This window comes from Triturus cristatus, chromosome 3_1, assembly GCF_964204655.1.
Source record: "Triturus cristatus chromosome 3_1, aTriCri1.1, whole genome shotgun sequence".
NCBI lineage: Eukaryota > Metazoa > Chordata > Amphibia > Caudata > Salamandridae > Triturus > Triturus cristatus.
Window position 1 is genome coordinate 457,507,317 of NC_140583.1, and position 21,104 is coordinate 457,528,420.

At 52.1% G+C, this 21,104-nt stretch overlaps 1 protein-coding gene across 6 annotated transcripts in view; it reads left to right on the forward strand.

Annotated features, from left to right (window-relative positions):
* The window catches only part of PDE8A (phosphodiesterase 8A), a 2,267,087-nt gene that overhangs the window by 2,006,314 nt on the left and 239,669 nt on the right, over positions 1-21,104 (forward strand). For all 6 annotated transcript variants that reach the window (XM_085644266.1, XM_085644269.1, XM_085644268.1 and 3 more), the window contains one exon: positions 16,548-16,765. In XM_085644266.1, coding sequence (XP_085500392.1) covers positions 16,548-16,765 — 218 coding nt within the window. The remainder of the gene's footprint in view (positions 1-16,547; positions 16,766-21,104) is intronic.

The window sequence follows — 21,104 nt, forward strand, 5'->3', positions numbered from 1 at the left end:
CTTTAAATCTTTGCAAGGGGGCGGCAAGATTTTTGTCATAAACTTTTTTTGGGTCTGGGGTGATGAAGATCACCAGGTATCTAAAGCCATCCCTGGTCACCTCCACATTACATCCTGTAGGTAGTTTAGGCGTGGGGCCGTGAATAACAAAAAGTATTGATTTTGCCCAATTGATGGCATAGCCGGAGTATTTCCCGAAATTGGTAAAAATATGGAGTAGGTTGTGGATCGAAGAGTATGGGGAAGCTAAATAGACTAGGATAGCGTCTGCATATTGCGATATTCTGTGCTCAGCGTCCTCATCCCATTTCAGGCCTCATAAGGTTACGTCTCGCCTTACCCATGCCGCTAGCAGCTCAAGAACAGCAAAGGGGGTAGGGGGCAGCCGTGTCTAGTCCCCTGGCGTAACTTGAACTCCCTCGACGTACGATTATTCACCCGCACCTGTCCTCTAAGGTCAGTATAGAGCAGGCAAACCCAGGCTTTAAACTTGGGGCCAAAGCCGAAGCGCGCAAGTACTTCAAAAAGGTATGGCCATTCTATAGAATCAAATGCCTTTGAGGCATCTAAGAACATAATTACTGCGTCTTCCTCCACATAAGGTTGTCTCGCAAGTACATTATTCACTCGGCGAATATTCAACGCCGCGTTTCGACCGGGCACGAAACCAGATTGGTCTGCATGGATCAGGGAGGGCAGAACGGCGTTTAGGCGGGAGGCCAACAGTTTTGCTAAGATCTTAGCCTCCACATTTATTAATCTGCCACCTTCGACTATAGACGCTAGTCTCTGATCCGGTGGCAGCACGCCCTTCTCAAGGCTTTCCGAATACATAAGGTTGAGGTGGGGGGATATATTCACCGCCATAGATTTGAGGAACTCTATCGGAATACCGTTAGGCCCCATCGCTTTCCTGGATTGTACACTAAAAATGGCTTAGCAGAGTTCCTCATTTGTGATGTCGGCCTCCAGCTTGACTATTTCAGTTGCAGACAGGGAGGGCAGATTACTGTCCATAAGTAGTTGCCGGGAGTCTTGCGACGTATAAGTAGTGGAGGATGTATATACCTTCTCCAAATGTCTTGCTAACATATCTGCAATTTCTTGTGGGTCGGAAACCCTTGCGCCTGTGTCGATAGATAATACGGGCACCCATCTGTGTTCCTGCTCCCTACGTTCGAGCCAAGCAAGCATCCTTCCTGCTCTCTCCCCCATCTCATACATCCTGTGTCATGTAGAAAGGAGTCACGCCCTTGCCTTTTCCCGGACAAGGGCTTTATACTCCAGGCGATTAATAGTCAAGCGGTGCGCAGTAGTGTCACTGGACGAGGAGTTATGAAGTGATTCTAGCTGTTGTAGTTCGCTCTCAATCTCAAGGATGTGTTCGTTATGGCTTCGTATATGACCCATTTTGATTGTCAAGGTGTGGCCTTTCAATACCGCTTTATACGCCTCTCAAATTGTCTGTGCTGACTCCACCGACCCAAGGTTTTCTGCAAAGTAGTGGTCTGTGTGTTCAGCTAATTGTTCTTATATTCTTTTATATCAGGTATCTTAAGAAGCCATGGATTTATAACTATAGAGCTATGCTGTTTTTGGCGGTGGAAGGTAAGCTCGACACATACCGGGAAGTGGTCAGAGATCTTGAAAGCGACCCACATCTGCAAGAAGTGTAAGGAAGTAGTCTATGCGGGACATGCTCTTGTGTGCATTGGAGTAGTGGGCGTAGTATGTCATGTGTGGTTGCAGTGAACGCCAGATGTCTGCTAGTCCCATGGCCTGAGTGAATTCTGCCATGAGAGTGTTTGGTCGGGCATTTGATCGCTGGGGATGTCTATCTACCGTGTCGTCCATAGTAAAGTTAAAATCACCTCCCATTATCAGAGTGCCGTCCGGTAGGTACAGCAGCAGTTTACCTAAGTCGCCAAGCGCCTCCTTTCCCAGGGCAGGGGGGAGATATACCGAAACCACATTCAACACCCTCCCAGGAGGCCTCCAGAACCGCAAATCTGCCCTGTGAGTCCGCCCAGGTATGGGTGGGTGCAAGTGCTAGGCCCTTGCGCACAAGTATACCAGTCCCCCTCGAACCAGAAGTAAATCCTGCGCGCACCAATAATTTATAACCCCAGCTGCTGAGAGCCTTGCAACTGTTACCTATAAGATGGGTTTCCTGCAGCAGGACTATATCTGGTGCGTGTCTCTTTAAGTACTGTGCCACTACGCCCCTCTTTATTTTGTCCCCTAGCCCGTTAATGTTCCACGTCAGGGCGGACAGTTTTATATCTGTGGTAGTAGTCATAGTGGAGTAGTGATGTGGTCAAAGGGGGGGCAGTCGATATTCCCCCCAGTGGGGAGGGGAACCAATTCAGCCATAGCATCCATGTGTTTCAGAAGGGCTGGGCACCTGACATGGGGGACCGAACATCTGTATATCTCATATATGAAAACACTCGGGATTGGTTACAAGACATCAAGCCAAGTAGAATTCTCTTTGCATCGGGACAATGAACAATAACAAAAACAGCAACCCTCCAACCACCCCACCCCTCCACCCCCCAACCTGCCCCCCTGTCAGTGGATTTCAAACTACCCACCCCCCAACAAGGCAGAGTGCCTGTCGCCCCCCCTCCCATATGTCGGTGCTGATGTACAACCTTCCCACCCTCGTCGTGAATGAAGGATGGATACATGTTACACAATAAATCAATGAGAGCCTCGCAAACCCCTCAGCACGTTCAATCGGACACATTGCAGTGCTAGTGATTCTACCTAAAGTAACAGTGATTATCTCCCATTAGTCAACCAGAAGCCTCCGCCGTACACGCTAGCACCAATCATACCTTCAATTGCGTAGGAAGGTCCCAGGTTTCCTTCAGAGTGCAGTGAGCAGCATCATCCTACCCCCTACCCTCTCAACCCTTTGAGTCCGAGGTACTCTCTCTCCGAGCCGGGTCTTCACTGGGCTCCACACTGTTGTTTGGTGGATCTCCTCTGATCCTATCATACCTGCCGCGGTACTGTTTCTCCACTCGTCGCCATCCTTCCAGCAAGTCCCAAGTATCTTCTGGGGATGAAAAGAACCGGGTCTTGTCTTCCGATTCAACCCGGAGCATTGCCGGGAAGAGCATAGAGTACTTGATTTAGTTGTCTCGCAACGCTTTCTTGACCGCCGTCAAACTGCGTCACTGGGCCTCCACTTTACTTGTGAAGTCTGGGAAGAATGTAATTGCACTGTTCTCTATTTGTAAGGGCGGTCGAGCAAGAGGCGTGTGGAGGATCACATCCCTGTCCCGGAAGTTGTACACCCTAGCGATGGATAGGTCTCGGGGGAGCCCCAGGCTTGGGCCTACCCCCGGGTACTCGATGGGCCCGGTCAATGGAGAAAAAATCGGACAGGCGTTTAGGCTGAAGCTTGTTCGTGACTAGGTCTTCTACAAAGAGATCCACCGCGGGTCCCTCTGCTTGCTCCGGGACCCCAAGTATGCGTACGTTGTTTCTTCATGCCCTTCCTTCATACTCATCGAGGAGGCCTTCCATTTTCGCCTGCTGGTTCCGGAGTTGGGCTACTTGCTGATTGAGGAGGTCGGTATCAGACGTTAATGTAGCTGTAGTGTCCTCCATATCTTTTACTCTGGCATCCATTTTGCGTAGGTCCGCTCTGATGAGGGAGACCTTGATGTTGACGGTGTCAATCCGTGATTCTAGGGATGTCCGGACCCCCGCAATGGCTTCCATGACATCCTGGAGGGTAGGGTCAGACCGAGGAGATTTAGGATGAGGGTCTTGTGCCCCGCCCTTGGCGGCTGTGTCGGTATCATCACTAGCTTTCCCCCAAGTGAATTTAGCCAGCGTCTTTTGGGCCTGCATTCTAGGTCCCCTGCCAGTTGCCATCTCGGGGTAGGAGCACCTAGTATGTAGTCTTTGTATCGGTACTGACCACCGCCTGCCCAGGGAAGGGGGAATTTCTGTTTCCCTCCCCGTCGGCTAGTCGATGTTCCCGGTCAAACAGATAGTGGTGTATCCAAGTAAATAGACGCTACTGAGCTCTGCCTCTGGGACCTCCAAATGGCTGGCGACGAGAAAGGTCTACTGCACTCACCGGGCGAAGGTAGGGGCCCTCCCGACTGATAGTTCTGTGTGCGTGATGTAGGGCGGATACCGGTATTCCACGCCGGCGTCCCCTTTCCGATGCCCCTGCAGGCCTGTGCTCTCGACCCACGAGGGGCCTTTCTTTGCTTGAGGTCAGTGAATGGTCAATTCTCCGGCGACACCGCGATGCAGCAGGTCGGTGATGCGGCCCAGTGAGGGGAAATCCTGGGCCAGCGAAGATCCCTGGGCCACCGTGGGTGTCCTCGCGCCACTAGGCCTCAAGCCGGGAACTCAGTTAGTAGGCAGGCCGGGGGGAGGGAAACGCATGCCGCCCTCCACTTGTAGGCTTCACCCCCCTCCGCCCAGATGATGCATGCTCAGCTCCCGGTGGGTCCTGGATTAGTAATAGGCCACCCTCGAGTCCTCCAGACTCGTCTTCGCTACTATGCTCCAGTCCACTCACCGCCGCAGTTGGGAACACTGAAGCTGGCCACCGCGATGTTTACGCCAACGCTCCAGTGGCGCCGCCCAGTTGCCAAGGCCCGCCGCAATGTCACAACACAGTAAATCCGTTACCTGGCCCAGCAAGATGACATCCAGGGCCAGTTGAGACCTCAGGGCGGCCAAGGAAATCCCACTCTCAACCAGGCCTCAAGTAGTAGCCAAGGCGGGGGGGAGCGCACGCCGTTCTCCAGCTGGAAGGCACCCCCCCTGCTGGCCAGATGATTCGTGCACGGCTTTTGGCAGGTATCAGTTCAGTGAGGGGCCGCCCCCGAGCTTCTCAGCTGCTTCCATATCCCGATGCGCTCACCCTCTCTCCTCTGCAATCGGGAGCGGGCCGCCATGTTGTTTTTGGCGGGACTCCAGGGGCACCGTATCACCTCTGCTGTAGCATCTGTCCGGTCTCGAGTTACTCAGTTCATGTAGTGCTGGGGTCCGAGGGATCTATACCCTTCAGAATAAGGGGCTGTGGAGCGATTTTGGGCCGGATAGAGGAAGAAAGACGGCGAAGGCAGCGTAGCCGCTTCAGTGTGACGCCATTCCGGTCGGCTGCTAGCCACGCCCCCAGCAACCTGTAATCTTAAAGGTAAAGCCACTACTATCCTCCCCAGAGTCATCTCAGGCAATTTCCTGCTTGTAGTTAACTTTGGGCACCCAACAGAACCCAAAGACCGGTGTGGCGCACTAACGTGTGGCATCTCACGGATGGTCAGTGCTCGAGATACTTGTCTGTCAAACTCCAATCCTTTTTTATAGAAACCAAGGCACTGGCCTCTATCAGCACATTATGGGTAGCGGGCCAACCCACCATGAGGGGAATTACGTAAGTCTATATAAGACACAAACAGAGATGAAAAATTCTTCAACTAACTGCTCTTGAAACTGAGATCCTGAACCTGGAACAGTAGTATCTGGAAGAGGGGGGGGGGATCGGATGTCCTCCATCGTCAACTAACGTTTACTAAGACTTTGCTGTGGTATGTTTCGCTAGACGAAGCCCTCCAGTGTTGGAAGGCATTGACCGGGCTCATGTATGAGCACAGCAAAACGACTGGGAAGCTAATTCACTGTTTGTCCACCATGTACATGCAGTCCAGAATAGTCCCTAGAATCCGGGAACTCTCAGGCCATATAAGGTGCCATTCTGAGGAGATTGGAATTGTCTTTCCCGAATACTATGAAAAACATTATGCTCAACAGCTGTGATCGCTGAGTGAATATAATAGCTCTTTTCTGGCCAAGATTCCTCTCCTCTCAATCTCGCAGGCTCCAGGAAAGACCTAAACCTTCCCTTTACTGCTAAGGAAATAAACGAGGCAATACAATGGATGAACTCTGGGAAAACACCTGGCCTGTAGAAATTTCCCCTTGAATACTATCACTCCTGAGCTGCTTGCAGTCTATACAGAGGTAGCCACCAGGGGAACCTTCCTGCTGGAGCTTGACACACTGCCATTCTAGTCATCTCCATCCAAGTCAGGATATATTGAATCCCATTGCGCCACGTACAGGCTTATATCCCTAATTAAATCTGAAAATAAAATATTTGCACAACCTCTTGCCATTAGACGTCAAGTGAGTGCTGCCACCCTTGTTCATTTTGATCACTGTGGCTTTATGCCCAGCCGAGGCACCCCTCTCTGCATACAATGCGGTGAAGTTGCATTAGCTCGTCTCCAAGAGATAAAAGATCCATGTGCCCTCCTTTTAATTGCCTTTGAGAAGGCATGTGACTTGATCGACTGGTCCTTCGTGGGTAAAGGGCTTGAACCTAAGGGTCTAGGCCCCTACTTTCGAAGGTATGTTGGATCGATCTACTCCAAACGCTCGACGCGAGTGCAAATACAGGGTATAATGTCTGACCCATTCCCCATCCGGCGTGGACCCAGGAAGGGTTTCCCACTATCCCCAATCCTTTGTGCACTGGCAATAGAACCCCTTGCTAGACTGGTGAGGTGCAATGCCTATATACAGGGCTTGAGATGGGGGGCATGTGGAGGATTGAGGAGAAACAAGCACTCTATGCAGATGGTGTCCTCCTGTTTTTAGCCCATTCATACCCATCGGATCCCGCTGTTTACGTCTCCTGGAACTCCATGAGGAAAATTCCAGCTTTCAAGTGAATTGGAGCAAATCCTTGCTGATCCCACTTCACGGAGATAGCGAGGTCATATCATGGCAGACATTTCTACCCATAAGATGACTAAGCTTCCAGTACATGGGCATCCACATTGCCAGTGAGCCTGGTCTGACATGGGGTCTTACTTTTTCTGCTCTAGTAGCCAAAATTAAAGCTGACCTTTGAAATGGGCACAGTTACCACTGCATGTATTCTGTAGGTTGGACCTATTTAAAATGATGATACCCCCACTGTGAGAGGCTGGCTTAGTATATGGTGCACGCTTATTTAAGTGAAGCACCTTGCACTAGTCCAGACAACCCTTAAGGTGATTTTAGTGGTTTTAGGATTACATTTATTTTATTTGATTGTCAGAGCCCAATCCAAGGAACATGAGGAAGATGCCTACAACCCAGAGGGCCGGCGTACCGTGTATCCGCTTATATCAAGAGGCAACAAACTATATAACATTGTCCACAGTTAAACACAGCAAGTCGCCTACAACCCTTCCGGGCCGGCCGCGTCTGCAAAATGTGGGTAGTAGCACATACATGTCGCCCAAGGGCCGTGTGGAATAGTCAAGGGGCCCCAAGGTCGTGCCTGTAGGCAGACGACCCGCCGAGACTATAAGCTCCAAGAGTTGCTCCAGAATTGAACAAAAAACCAATATGAAACATGAAGAAAGGAGAAAATCCAACAAACTTAGAACTCCCATCCCACCCCAACCCCCCCTTCCCGGAGAACGTAGAGTGGATCCTTGCCGCCCCTCTAAGTAGTTCTGCGGGGGTCCCAAGCCCCCCCCCCCCGTCCCCTCCCACCCCTGTTCCGACCCCCCCCCCTCCCAACGTTCCACGTCCATCTCCCCCTCATCCCACGGGGACACCTGCGATGTGGAAGCTCTACTCAGTCTTCTGAACCTCTGAGAGGCGCAGTAAACGCAGGTATCGGGGACAAGTAACCTCCCGAAATTCGGAAGCCAACAATGCCAAGAAGGGTTTCCACAGCTCCCCATATTTGGAACCCTCCCCTGCTAATGTCAATGTAAGTTTTTCCATGCCCAGGACGTGCCATAACCGATGTAACCACTCAGTGAAGGTTGGAGTGCTGTTAGTGCGCCAATGGGTGAGTATAGTTTGTGTCGCTGAGCCCAGTGCTATAGCTATCAATCTTCCCCTCCGTGAACGAAGCGGATAGGTCAAGGGATTTGGCAGGCCCAGAAGCGTATATGCAGGGAAACGTGGTATCTCTGTGTTAAGGTGCCTGTCCACCTCATCAAGCACCTGCGACCAAAACGGCCGGACATACTCACACTCCCAAAGTAAATGCGTCAATGTGCCCACCTGCCCGCATCCCCTCCAGCAACACGCCTCCCTCTGACGATCTATGGCATGTAGCCGCTCTGGGGTGTAATACCAGTAGGTCACAATCTTCGTGAGCGTGTCAGTGAGGACCATATGGTACGCGGAATGGCGGGCTCTATAATATATTCCTTCCCACTCTTTGTGAGTCAAGGTTCGACCCAGCTCTCTCTCCCACCGTGTCCTCCCCGCGTTATAAGTATGCGTGTGCCGGGCTTGCAGCATTCTATACAAATCGGAGATTAGTTGTTTATCCGAGGTGCGCGTGAGGAGCTGTTTCTCATATGGCGAGAATCTCCGATCTGCCAACGGGCGCACCCGTCTGTCCAGCGCCCAATGCCGAACTTGCAGGTAACGGAGCCTCTCCGTCTCCTGCAGTCTGTATTCCTGTTTGAATTGCGTGAAGGGACAAACACCCTCCCCATCATACATGTGGTATAGAAAGCGACAACCCGATGGCTTCCACTGGCAAAATGCCTCCATGTCCATCCCAGGGGTGAACTCCGGATTATCAAACAAAGGGGTCAGCGGAGAGGGGAACGTGGTGAATTCATGCGTGATATTGATGCGGTCCCAGAGCTCTAAAGGCACACAGGTGATGTGGGAGGCGTACAGGTTAGGGGGCCTGTGCTCCTTACGTAGGAAGGGAATTTCCTGCAGGGGCCGGGCTGCAACTGCTTGATCTTGAAACAGCCAGTGTTTCTCCGACTCCCAGCGACTCCACTCCACCAGGTAGCGCAGCTGTGTGGCCTGGAAGTAGAGCTGAAGATCAGGAATCCCCAGCCCCCCGCTCTCAGGCGGGAGAGTGGATAACAGCCTCTTCATGCGCGGTTTCCGCCCGCTCCAAATGAATTGGGCCAGCTCCGATTGCATCTGTCGGAGCCATCCGTTGGGCGGGTATAGGGCAATCGTGCGGAATAGGTAAAGAATCTGTAGCAGGACGGTCATCTTTACCGCCGCAATTCTACCCAGCCATGAAAGGGGGCAGTACTTCCAGCGCCCCAGCTCCCTGCGAATTTTCCGACGCAGAGCTGCGTAGTTGAGGGCCACCACCTGCGGCAATGTAGGAGCCAGCTGAATCCCCAAGTAGGGGATGGACTCCCCCTCCCACTGGAAGGGGAGCAGAGTCTGCAGGTATTCCCGGGTGGGCCGAGAGAGAGAGAGACTAAGGGCCTGTGACTTATCCATATTCACCTTAAACCCCGCTACACTTGCAAAGGTGTCCAGGTCCGCTATACGGCCGGGAGGGACCCCCGCGGGTTAGCGATGGAGGGCAGCACGTCATCAGCATACAGGTTGATGGTATGGATATAGCCCCCAAACTTGATACCGGAGATACATTGGTTCTGTCTAATCTTCTGGGCTAGAGGCTCCATATAGGCAGCGAAAAGCAACGGCGACAGCAGACACCCCTGTCTCGTGCCCCGTTCTATCCGGAAGCTGGAGGACGTGTGTCCATTCACTCGGACCGCCGCCGAAGGGAATTTGTAACAATTGAAGATGTGGGTGCGGAATTTCTCTCCAAGGCCCATTCTCAGCAACACCTGCTCTAGATAGGGCCAATGGACCCGATCGAACGCTTTTTCGGCATCGATCGTGAGAAGCATGTCCACCTCATCAACCACCTGTCGTCCGGGAGGCCTTCTCAATCAGATGCAGGACTCGTTTCGTATTGTCAGGGGCCTGACGCTCTGGGATAAACCCCGCCTGATCTGGTTCGATGAGGCCCGGCATACAAGGTGCCAACCGACCGGCCAAAATTCCCGTATATAGCTTGAGGTCGACATTCAATAAGGAGATGGGGCGCCCACTCCGCAGCCTGTCGACAGATGCAACCCCACCTAGTGATGGACGTGGAACCCCAGACCCTCTCGAAAATAATGCCCCCCATCCCCTACCCCAATCCCACAACCAAAAATCAGCAACCAAACGAATGAAAAAAGGGATAAGTCCTGAACCAATGTCCTCTACCTTCCAAAGAATGATAAGGAAGCAGCGAGGAATAAGATGTAACAATGGGGAGGCCTCTCTCCCGCCGATAATCCAGCCAACGAGCCGGGCACTGCAGTGTGCGGCTCAGGTGGGCGAGGGGGCGCGCAGCCCCGCAGATACAGTCTCCAGCGCCGCCTGTTGGCCTCTGAGGATCTCCGCCGCTGGGGGCCTCTTGGCGCATCTGCTGCGTCCCTCCCGGCGCCACCCCGGCCGCGCGGGCCGCTTGTCTGCCGAGCCACCATCATCCCCGCTGTCCTCCGCCGGCAACTCGACCTCCAGCAGCTGCGCCGCCTCCTTCAAGGAGCGCAATTGGTATAGGGTGTTTTCAATGCGGAACACTAAGCGAAAAGGATGCCCCGGCTGTACGGGATGTTGCGCTGCTTTAGATGTGCCGTGATCGGCCGAAACAGTCTGCGCTTGTGGAGCGTGAGCGCCGAGAGGTCTTGATAGAGAACTGGGGCATGTTCCCTAAATGTCACGGGGTGCTTCTGACGTGCCTTCCGGAGTATGTCTTCCTTAGTACGGTAGTCCTGTATGCACACCAGAATGTCCGAGGGGGCGGCGGCCTCCGACCTGGGGGGGCCAAACTCGATGCGCCCGATCGATCCGCAGCTCCGCATCCAACGGACGCTCCAGGATGTGATTAAAGAGCGCCGTCGTGAAGCCAAACAGATCTTTCGTCTCCTCCGTGAGCTTCACTCCGCGAACTTGGATATTGTGGCGCCGGGAACGGTTCTCAAGATCCTCCACATGGGACTGGAGGTCCACCTGTTGGTCGTGTATCCGGATAAGTTCCTGCTTTAACGCTGCCAGCTCTGTGTCCCGCCCGTCGCCCTTTTCCTCCAGCGCGGCGACCCTCTCTCCGATGCCGTCCACGTCTCTGCGGACCTCCTTAAGTTAAGATGTGAATTCCATTTGCAGATTTTGGATATCCGCTCGCACGGCCGTGAACATGGACTCCAGGAAGGACTTAGTGATCTGTTCAGGTCCCTCCTGCTGCGCGGTTGAGGGGCTGGGCGCCGCCATGGCGCCCAACGCGGGACCCGCCGGAGCGTGGGCAAACAGTTCTTTCAGCGTCTTGTCGTTCCGCTGCTTTGGGGGGACCATTACGTGCCCCTGCTCATCGTCACGGGAAGGCCCAGCCCCGCCGCTCACGACCACCAGGAGATCGTTCCACTGCCGCCGCTCCCCACCACTTGCTAGCAATCCACCCCGGTGGGGCGTAGCCGATGTCAGTGTCCACTCATGCGCGCTGAGCCCCCAATGCTACCTCACGGGCCCTCCAACTCCAGGCCATCCGCTCGTGCCACGCACTCAGCCACAATCCTCCGCCGTGCGGCTCCCTCCAGGCCTCAACACCACGGTCGCCCGCCTGTAAGTCCGGTGCCCGGGGTTCCTTGAAGCGTGCTGAGTCTCCCCGGCCCCCAAAGGCGCCAGACAACTCCACGATGCTACCCCAGGGCGGAGGAGTGTCACTGCAGCCCACCGGGCTTCCGCCAATGCTCGCTCCCTCCAAGCGCACCCCGGGGCACCCAGGCCTCCTCACCTCACCAAGCAGCCGGCCTTTATCTCTCCTCGAAGTCCGCAGCCGCCGCAGGGTCCACAGCAGCCTGCTAGCGCGCCGCGGGGGTGGAGGGGCCGCCGGGCCCCGCGAGCCTCCAAGGCGCTTCCAACCGGCAATCCCGAGCAGAGCTCCCGCTGTCCTCTCGAAGGCCGCCTCCCCCCGGGGGATGCCCCGGCACTCCGGGCGGGCCTCTCCGTGTCTCCGGCAGCTCGGGCTGCCCCGCTCCCTCCGACCTCCTCCAGCTCCTCCCAGGGGCCGCCGACCGGCCTCACGCCTCCAGATCACCGCTCACACGATTGCCCTTCTGCGTGGCAGCCCCACGCCGAGCGCAGGCCTTCTCGACTCCGCTCGTTCGGCTCCGCCGGGGGCCTGGGTCGCTCTTCTCAATAGGGTGCTCCTGAGGGCCTCCGCACCTCCCCCAGGCAGGCAGGCCGCAGGGGAGCCGGCACCGCCCCCTTCCGCACGGAGCCCCCGATGCAGGCCCGGGGAGACCCCCACAGTGTGTGGTCCGGCCACTGGTCCTCTTCCGGACACCCACGCCACCTCCGGCCGGGCCGCCCTCACTCCACCTGATAATGGCGTCGCCGCACTGCCTCCCGGTCGGGGCCCGCAGGCTCGACTTCCTCCTTCGTGCGGGGGCCAATGAGCCGCGGGAATGCTGCCCCCGGAGCTATCGGTGCAGCGACCGGCCCCCACCGGCACAGGGACACGGGGTGCAGCCGGTCACCGGTGCTTTGCTGGACGGCCGGCGGGAGAGACCGAGGAACACGTCCGCTCAAGCCGCCATCATGGCCACGCCCCTCGATTTTAGTGGTTTTAGACAACCATAGAAAGCTATCTAAGTGGTAGCTGTGGAGAGCAGCCTTCAGGCTTAGTCCAGACGGAGTATAAAGCAGCTTGTTTTACCAGTACTTTTTCTTATGGTATCGGTTAAGTGAAAAAGGATCACACTGTGTAGTTATAACAATATGTATTTTACTACAAACACTCACTAACACATTGCAATATCTCCTACACAGAGGTATACACACAATACACACCAACACTTTGGAAATAGAACGGTAAGTAGCACAGATAAACAGTGTTCTGTAGGGAGAGACCAAACCATATACTAAAATAGTGATATGCGAACCACGACTCAGGTCTTGACTGGACCCAGAAGTCGTAGAAGTATTGGGGACCCAAGGAGCCATCCAAGGTAAGTACCCAGGAACCCCACGGAGGCAGTGTGAACATGATTGCCGGTTCAACAGAAGTCAATGGGTAAGTTGCGATTGCAGTTTTTTTAAAAAAGGGACCCTTCCCAGTGGACCCTGAAGAAACCCAGTGGAAGATGGAAGGTTGGAGAGTCACCCCACCCGTGGATACCCCAGGTACCACAATACCTACATCAGTGAAGCGGGTGCATAGGTGCGAAGTGACGTCAGAAACCGCCGTAGACCACAATGAAGGACTTCAGGAAAAGTGCTGCTGGAGAAGAAGACGAAGGAGTCCGAGGGAACCCAAAGGTGGATTCAAGATCAGCAGAACCTGCAAACAGAGCGGACAGTCTGTGCCACTCAGAAGTGACCAGGAGGCAGGGAAGACTGATGCCCACTGATGTCGATAGATGCAGAAGAGTTGACTTTGCCCTTGAAGTTGCAGCTGTGCGGACCAGGCGATGCTGTGGAAGATAAGGAGCCGTTCAGGAGTTGTCCCACGTTGGATTTCGAGAGCTAGGGTGTCAGTGTCCGGCAGGGGCACCCACAGGCCTTGGCAACAGGCGTAGAAATTGAAGAAGGTGCTTTGTCAGGACCAGCAAGGTCCAAGCAACTCACCACGACTAGGCAAGTCAGAGCAGGCCCGAGCAAGAAGGGGAGCACAATGGAATCAAAGACGACCCTTGAGAGGAACCACAGACCGGAGGCACAGGAGCTGCAAGAGGACCTCGAGCAGCTCACCACTTATGAAGGCCCACAGTGCAAAGGAAGCAGTGAGGACGAAGATCTTGGCTGAAGAGAATGATTGAGGTTGGAGCTTCTTGGAGCTTGAAGATCTCTGGAGGAGAGAGTCAACAAGCCTTGGCAATGGCAAGTCGACTCGCTGCACAGGGGTTCTGTTCCGGCGGTTCTGACGAGGGATACTGGCCTCAAACTCGGGATGAAGATAATGCAGGGCTCGAGGGAGTTGCAGAACCACAACCTGTGTTGACAAGCCTTTCGGAGTCCGTGGGAGCCCCGGATCAGCAGACCGGTCAGCTGCATTGCAGTGCCTGTGGATGCAGGGGAGTGACTCCTTCACTCCAAAGAAGATTCCTTCAGGTGTCTTGGATTTCCACAGGTCCTGTTAAGAACCTGCATGGAACACGGACACACACGTTGCAGCAGACTTGCAGGACGACGAGACCAGGAGCAGCAGGAGTCTTCCCAGTTGCAGTCTCGGTTCCCAAAGCAAAGTCCAGAGTGTGAAGACGATCAAAGATGAAGTGGAGTTGGATCTAAATAGTGTCCCACGACGAATCTAGGGACCCACCCACAGGTAAGCCCTTAAGTACCCTTAGGAAAGTGTTGGGACGATTCAGGGGTCCCTCCCAGAGGATGGACTGGACAGTGGGGAGGATACTCCCATGTCCTTTGTCCAGTTTCATGCCATAGCGGGAGCCAACGGCTCCCTGAAATGGTTTGAACTGGAGTATGCAAGGAGGGCACCAAATGTGCCCTTCAAACAGTCTCAGTGGCACTCGCAAGTGCCCCCACCCTGCCCCAATACACTAAACCCTGTCTGGGAGGTGGTCACCTCTCCCTGTGACCAGATACCTATTGTTCTGCCTTCCCCTGCTCGAGCTTGGCTCAGCAGCAGGAGGGCAGAATCGTGTCTCTGGTCAGCAGCAGCCTTAGCTTGCAACAGGGCCTAAACAAAGTGAAACGCTACCTCTGGTAAGTCTGTGTGAAGTGCTAACAAGGTGTGAGCCTTTGTTTCCCCTCTTCTGCATTTGCTTCTGGGTGTGAGGCTCCTGACTGCTTCCAGCCAGGAGACTCGAACAAAAGGAGGCCTGATGACCCCTCAGATTCGGCCTTTGTTGTGGGCACAGCTGGAGTCTGAACTAAGCCCCACCTGCACGCTGTTGCGATTGAAAGCAGAGAACAATGTGCAGGCGCTGCTACATGTGTCCCGGTGTTGCAAATTACACCGGGACGAATTCAGCATATTTTTCAGTGGGGCCAATCTTCATTTTCACATTTAGCCCCCCAGCACTGGAGTCAGCTTCCTTTGCATTTGCGAGCATGTACTGATTTTAAACAGTTTAAAAAATCTCTAAGGACCTGGCTCTTTTAGTTTTAGATTTTTGACACTCTTCTTTTCAGGGCGTATACAACTTGGAGATGCTGTAGCACAGAGAGACCCCTGTTGGGGTGATTTATGTGCTTTATAAGAAGACCCAATAGAATACTTGTGCACTCTCTCACGCACACAAGTTCACCTCCACATAAACATTCACAGTTTCTCACATGCGTGTACATACACTAATGGATGAGTTCTTTTGCCAGTCACTCCTTAAAATCGATTCAGATAATAGGCTGACTGATTGAATCCTATCTTTTTAGGTTGAGCATTCGAGACCTCTTGTATATACTTTAGTTTACACGTATATGTGTATGTACTGTGTGGGCTCTGGAGATCAGCCCTAGGACTTGTCTCCTTACGCTTGGGGACATTGTTGTCTGTTCAACTGCCTCTATTTAAGTGTTTTAATAGAAAACGACCAGTAGAGCTCAGTAAAATACCAGAATTGCTTTCTGCTTGTTCAACTGCCTCTTTTTAATTTTCTTGACAAAAATAACCAGCAGAGGTCAGTAAAATACCAGAATCACTTTAGCATACTCTAGATTCCAGTCCATAGAAATTGTCTTCCACGAGCCCCAGTAGACACAAATATTTTTTTCAAATCTTGTATTTTCAGTGATATGACCACGAAGGCCCTGCTTTTATATTAAAAACAGTGCTTTGGGCTATACCATTTCCCACTGAAAGGCAATATTTCTCTCCATGTGTTCCCATACCTGGCGTGTCACGCAGTTTGGTGCTTACTTTCCCTCAATGTTAAAGAACAGTAGATGTTTCCGCACCCAGGCTAATGTGCTGCATTGCTAAATACATGTAAGTTCCCAAGGGCGAGACCGATTGCATTGCAAATGCTTGTTAAATGAAGACCGGTGCTAGTAGACGAGACATAAATATGTACATTTCTTTCGTTTGACTCATATAGTTGTTGTCAGAGATGCATTTTTTGGGGTCACTTTTGAAAGGGGGCTGTCAGTGCTAAGATTATACCCACAGTCTGCCCTGGGCCTCTGTCACAATTTCGTAATTTCGTTTTGCCAGACAGGGAAACAGCCTAATTTCTAAAGTGCAGACGAGGCCAGTAACTCACATTGTATATCTTACCCTACAGACAATAAATATTGAGGGATGGAGTAGTGTTCGAGCCACACCCTTCCTTCCCCCCAGGGATACTCCCCTTTCTCTCGCTGCTTCTTCCTTTTACCCTCGGGGTAGGGGGGGCATACGGAAAGTCGGATGCGATGTGACAGGTGGACTTGCATTCTGCCTAACTTGGTTAGTCCCGCCACTTCTGTGTTTTTAGGACTTGTGCCCTTGTATTAATGTTAAATATTGATGTGTTCCTTTCCGACATGGCGGTGTAATTGCTTGGAGGTGTATCTGTGTCGCTGGCACAGATGACATCCCTTCGTTCATGCTTTCAAATCTATTGAAACCAAAATGTAAAGTTTCAGAATAATGATCTAAATATTGTTTTGAAGTTAACTTTGAAATGTTGCAGTATTATTAATAATAAACGTGAGACGCCGCACGTTTGTAATGACTATAACGCTTTTGAATTTGGTTTTGGCTGTGCATTGTAAGAGATGCTCTCTTCTTTCAGGAATGTCTGGATCAGATTGATGAGGTTGCCGCACTGATTGCTGCTACAGTTCACGACGTGGACCACCCGGGTAGAACCAACTCATTCCTTTGCAATGCAGGAAGTGAGCTGGCGATCTTGTATAATGATACAGCAGTGTTAGAAAGTCATCATGCAGCCCTTGCATTCCAGCTTACAACAAGAGATGACAAATGCAATATATTTAGAAACATGGAAAGGTTAGTCTTATTCATCTTGGTTTTACACCATTGCTTGTAATGACCTGCCAAAAATATGAACTCTTTCTTGAATAGCATGTAACATGTACTTTGGCAGTGCTTAACTAGCAGAACTGTTTAAGTGCTGGGCTGAAGTGCACAAAGAAAGTATGGGAACTATGATTTTGACTACAGTGGAGCGGAGTCGGCGAGTGCGGCAGGGTCAGAGACGAGGCTGAAAAGAACAAAATAGTCCATATTTTGTTGGCCTTTCACCTACAGGTAACAACATATAAAATGTAGTTCATAAACCTTAAATTAAAAATAAATGTAACTTAAATTTATCTGTGGGAAAGCTCGGTTGGTTAATGGGATTACTAGAGCTGTCTGTCAGTGTAACCGGTGGGTCACTGATTTGAATCCTGGTCGGTGCCCTAGAGAAATAGTAACGTGTTTATAATGCTAAGAGGTTCACACCAGTGATAGAAAGCAACGTCAATATATGTAATTAGTTAAAAAAATAATTACACAAGGTATATTAGGTAAACAGTATAGGCCTTAGGCGTGACTGCACAGGTTAATAAACCTATCTGGTTATTACTTGTGGTGCAGGAACTGTGCATTTGTGGACGACATAGACTTAATTTTAAGGGTGGTGTCAGACTTGTATGTCTGTCAGTGTAAACTGGACTTCAATGGAGGATGTTTTAGTCATCGGATTACCTGCAGGATATTCTGCTAATATTTTGCATGTGACTGAGGGCCATATGTAGGAAGCCAAATTGCAAATGCTGAAATTCGCCGAATTTCAGCGTTTGCAATCGCAATTTGGGCAGTGTGCTATGTAGCACACAAAATCCCACATGCAAAATAAGAAATCGCAAAAATTGCGATTCCTTATTTTGCTAATGCATTTAAGGAATCCCAAATTGCGATTCCTTAAATGCAATGTAGGAAGCACCCAAGTTGTGCGATTTTGGCTTAAGGAATCGCAAATTACCACCAACTTCAGGTTGGTGGTAATTTGCGATTTCTTTGAAAAATGCACTTTTTTGCATTTTTCAAAGTGCCCTGTGGCGCACATACATGCCCTTAGCGCATGTATGTGCGCTACATGTGCACACATGTTTATTTCAGGGGTGCAAAAGGGTGTCCTATTGACACCCTTGCAACCTTGAAATTGCATTCTCAATTTGCGATTCTCTAATTGAGAATCGAAATTGAGAATGTCTTCCTATTCATTCCTATGGGCCTTCTAGCCCATAGGAATGAATGGCAAGGTATTCCTTATTTGCGAATCTCAATTTGTGATTCGCAAATAAGGAATAGGTGGGAATCGCAAAATATTTTGCTAATCTTACCTACATTGCGTTATGCAATTCTCTAATTGCTATACCCTAAAAATTGCAATTTGAGAATCGCAAAACACGTTTTACCTACATATGGCCCCTAGTGAGCTGAAACTACGGAAGGAAGCTTTAAATCATCAAAAGTGTCTGTTTTTCAAGAGCTCTTTAGCTGCAACTTCTTTTTCTTAACACTCCCAAGTTCAGGTGTCTCTCCCGGGTTGCCAGCACAACTGCCGAGAGACTCGCTTATCTTTAAAGATAACGTGTCGTTCCTTTCGAAGTTTCAGCTCTCTTGGTCACATGCAAAACATTAGCAGACTTAATGACAAAAACAACATATGTAGACTGTTTTGTAAAAGAAATTGATGGTGTATATCGAAACTCGCTCAGCGGATTTTGATCTCTAACATTCTATTGTGCCTTTTTTTGGAGCACCCTATGTTTTTTTATAGAAAAAATATGTGTTACTTCACATTGTAATGAATTCCTCAAACCAGAGAAGTAACAAATAAAATAAATATATAACAGTGAGTTATTTGTGTTAGAGTTGTTTGTACCACCTTCTTGACACTTCACCGGGGAAGTCAAGGGTACACTTCCCCCATAAGGACCACCTCCTCAGCACCAAGCACAAGGGAATCGGAGTGCACCCTACACTCAGCCCCAGGAAGGTCCATCTTCCGCCACACCACTGTAGCAGGGTTCAGGTAATTGGACAAACATGTGGCAACAGCAACCTCAGACAGGGAACTCAGCACACTGTACCACCTTCTTGACACTTCACTGGGGAAGTCAAGGGTACACTTCCCCCATAAGGACCACCTCCTCAGCACCAAGCACAACGGAATCGGAGTGCACCCTACACTCAGCCCCAGGAAGGTCCATCTTCCGCCACACCACTGCAGCAGGGTTCAGGTAATTGGACAAACATGTGGCAACAGCAACCTCAGACAGGGAACTCAGCACAATAAGGCCTGGGGCCACAGCCCCAGCGGGCAGGGGTGACAGTGTGGGGAGGTAGTGCCTTCACAGAATCACAAAGGCAAAATGTGAAGTAAGACAAACCCTTAGCATAAGTAGGAATTACCCAACAACTTAAAACCTTGTGGTTAATAACTAGCACCCACTTACCCTTTACCCAAAGATAACTGTACCAACCAAAAAATTAGAACTATTAAGACAACCGTGGAAATTAATTGTTTTTGCATGCGTCCAGAAATTCAGAGTGACTGAGAGCTGTGTCTAATGGATCTGAAAGAAACACGTTAGTTAGATTCCTCACCTTAGAATATCCCCAGGCGTCAGACTGGATCCGGAAGATTTTTCGTCAGCAATACCCCTTGCGCGTCGCTAGGCGTCGTCTGCGGCTCCGCGTCCGTCGTCGGCGTCGTGCGCCGGGATGACGTCGTCGGAGTACTTAGACGCCGCCCTCGCGCGCTGACGTCAGTTCTTCTTTTTTCCGCGCCAGTAAGCGCAGATCCGGGAGAGCTACCCCTTTTAGTCTTTTTTGACTAAATCTTTTTGATCATTTTTGATCCTTGTCTGTCGACATCTGGTGCCGGTAGGATGCCTGGGTTCAAGGCTTGCGAGGATTGCCATCGACTGATGTCGGTGACCGATCACCACCGCCGGTGCCTCTACTGCTTAGGCCCCGACCACGACGCGGAGTCGTGCAACGACTGCCAGGCCCTGACTTCGAAGGCTAGGCGGGAGCGGTCCCGCAAGCTTCTCGAGCTTCGCCACTCGGCTCCGCGTCGTGCGCGATCCCGGTCCAGGAGGAGGTCCAAGGATCGCTCGCGGAGCCCTAGCCGACGCCATCGATCGTCCGGCTCCAAGTCGTCGGGTAAGTCCAAACGCTCAAAGAAGTCCAAGAGGCGACACCGCTCTTCGGACTCCCCTCGCCGGTCGCGCGACTCGGCCGAGGGTCAGGGTGGTTCCACCCCCGCGGCTCCGGCGTCCGCCCCCACACCTTCCGGTCCCTGGGACTGACGCGGCGCCGGCGGAGATCAGTGCCTTCCTCTCGGCCATGAGGAGCCTGGCCCCGCCGTCGACGCCCGCTGGCGCGCCTTCGGGCCCCGCGGACTCGACTGGGCGACCTGGCCTGCCGGCGGCTCCGGCCCCGGCGCCGTCGACGACTCCGGTCTCGACGCCGTAGGTCCCCGCGGGGCCCATGCCTGGGCCCCAGTCGACGCCGGTTGACCTAGTCACTCCTCCACCGGCGCCGGCGACTGAACCACCGACGCCGTCACCGGCGCCGCCGGCGCACACGCAGACCAGCGCCGTTAGGACTGCCGAGTGGAGTGGCTGTTTGTTCCGGACTTTGAGTCGGACTTTTTTCAAAGTAAGTTCCGCCACGCAAGCCCCATTGGATTTGGACTTATGCAGTCTGTAGGCTCCCGTTAAGTTTTCTAAATCCCTTGGCTTTTTGCTTTTGTAGGTAGTTATCGTCCTGCTTATTTAACAAGTTGTTGCCAGTCAGTGGAAGCAGGGAGGACTTCCTGTTGAAGGAAGGTAAGCGCCCTTCACCACCTGACGTATCCCCTTCATTTGCATTATTTGCGCTGCCTTGAGTGTTGAGCCCCTGAATTCCTTGTTAATAGGGTCGGCACCCGTTTGGGTACCTGTGGACCCGGATGACCCACACGTAGGAGCGTCCTTCGGACCACCCTACCACTGTAAGTACTATACGTTTGCTTACCCATGTGAGACACGCAGTAAGAGCCATGGGGGAGAGAAAGTGAGAGTGGGTTTCCTCGAGGTTCTTGCTATCTTTGTGGTGTGGGCACCAACAGCTAAGGTGGACTATGCTTTGGGTCTGTGGTGTGACACATTTTCCGCCAGCCTGAGAGACTGACACGCCGGTGGTCTCTATAACTATAGCACCTTTCGTTATGAACACATAGATTTCCTTTGTATATCTCTTCCTATGTAAGTCCCCGGCTCACCCCTGGGTCCCTTGGTGACGGTCACCGACTACAGGCTCCCCGTTGGGCGGCATGGCGAACTGCTAC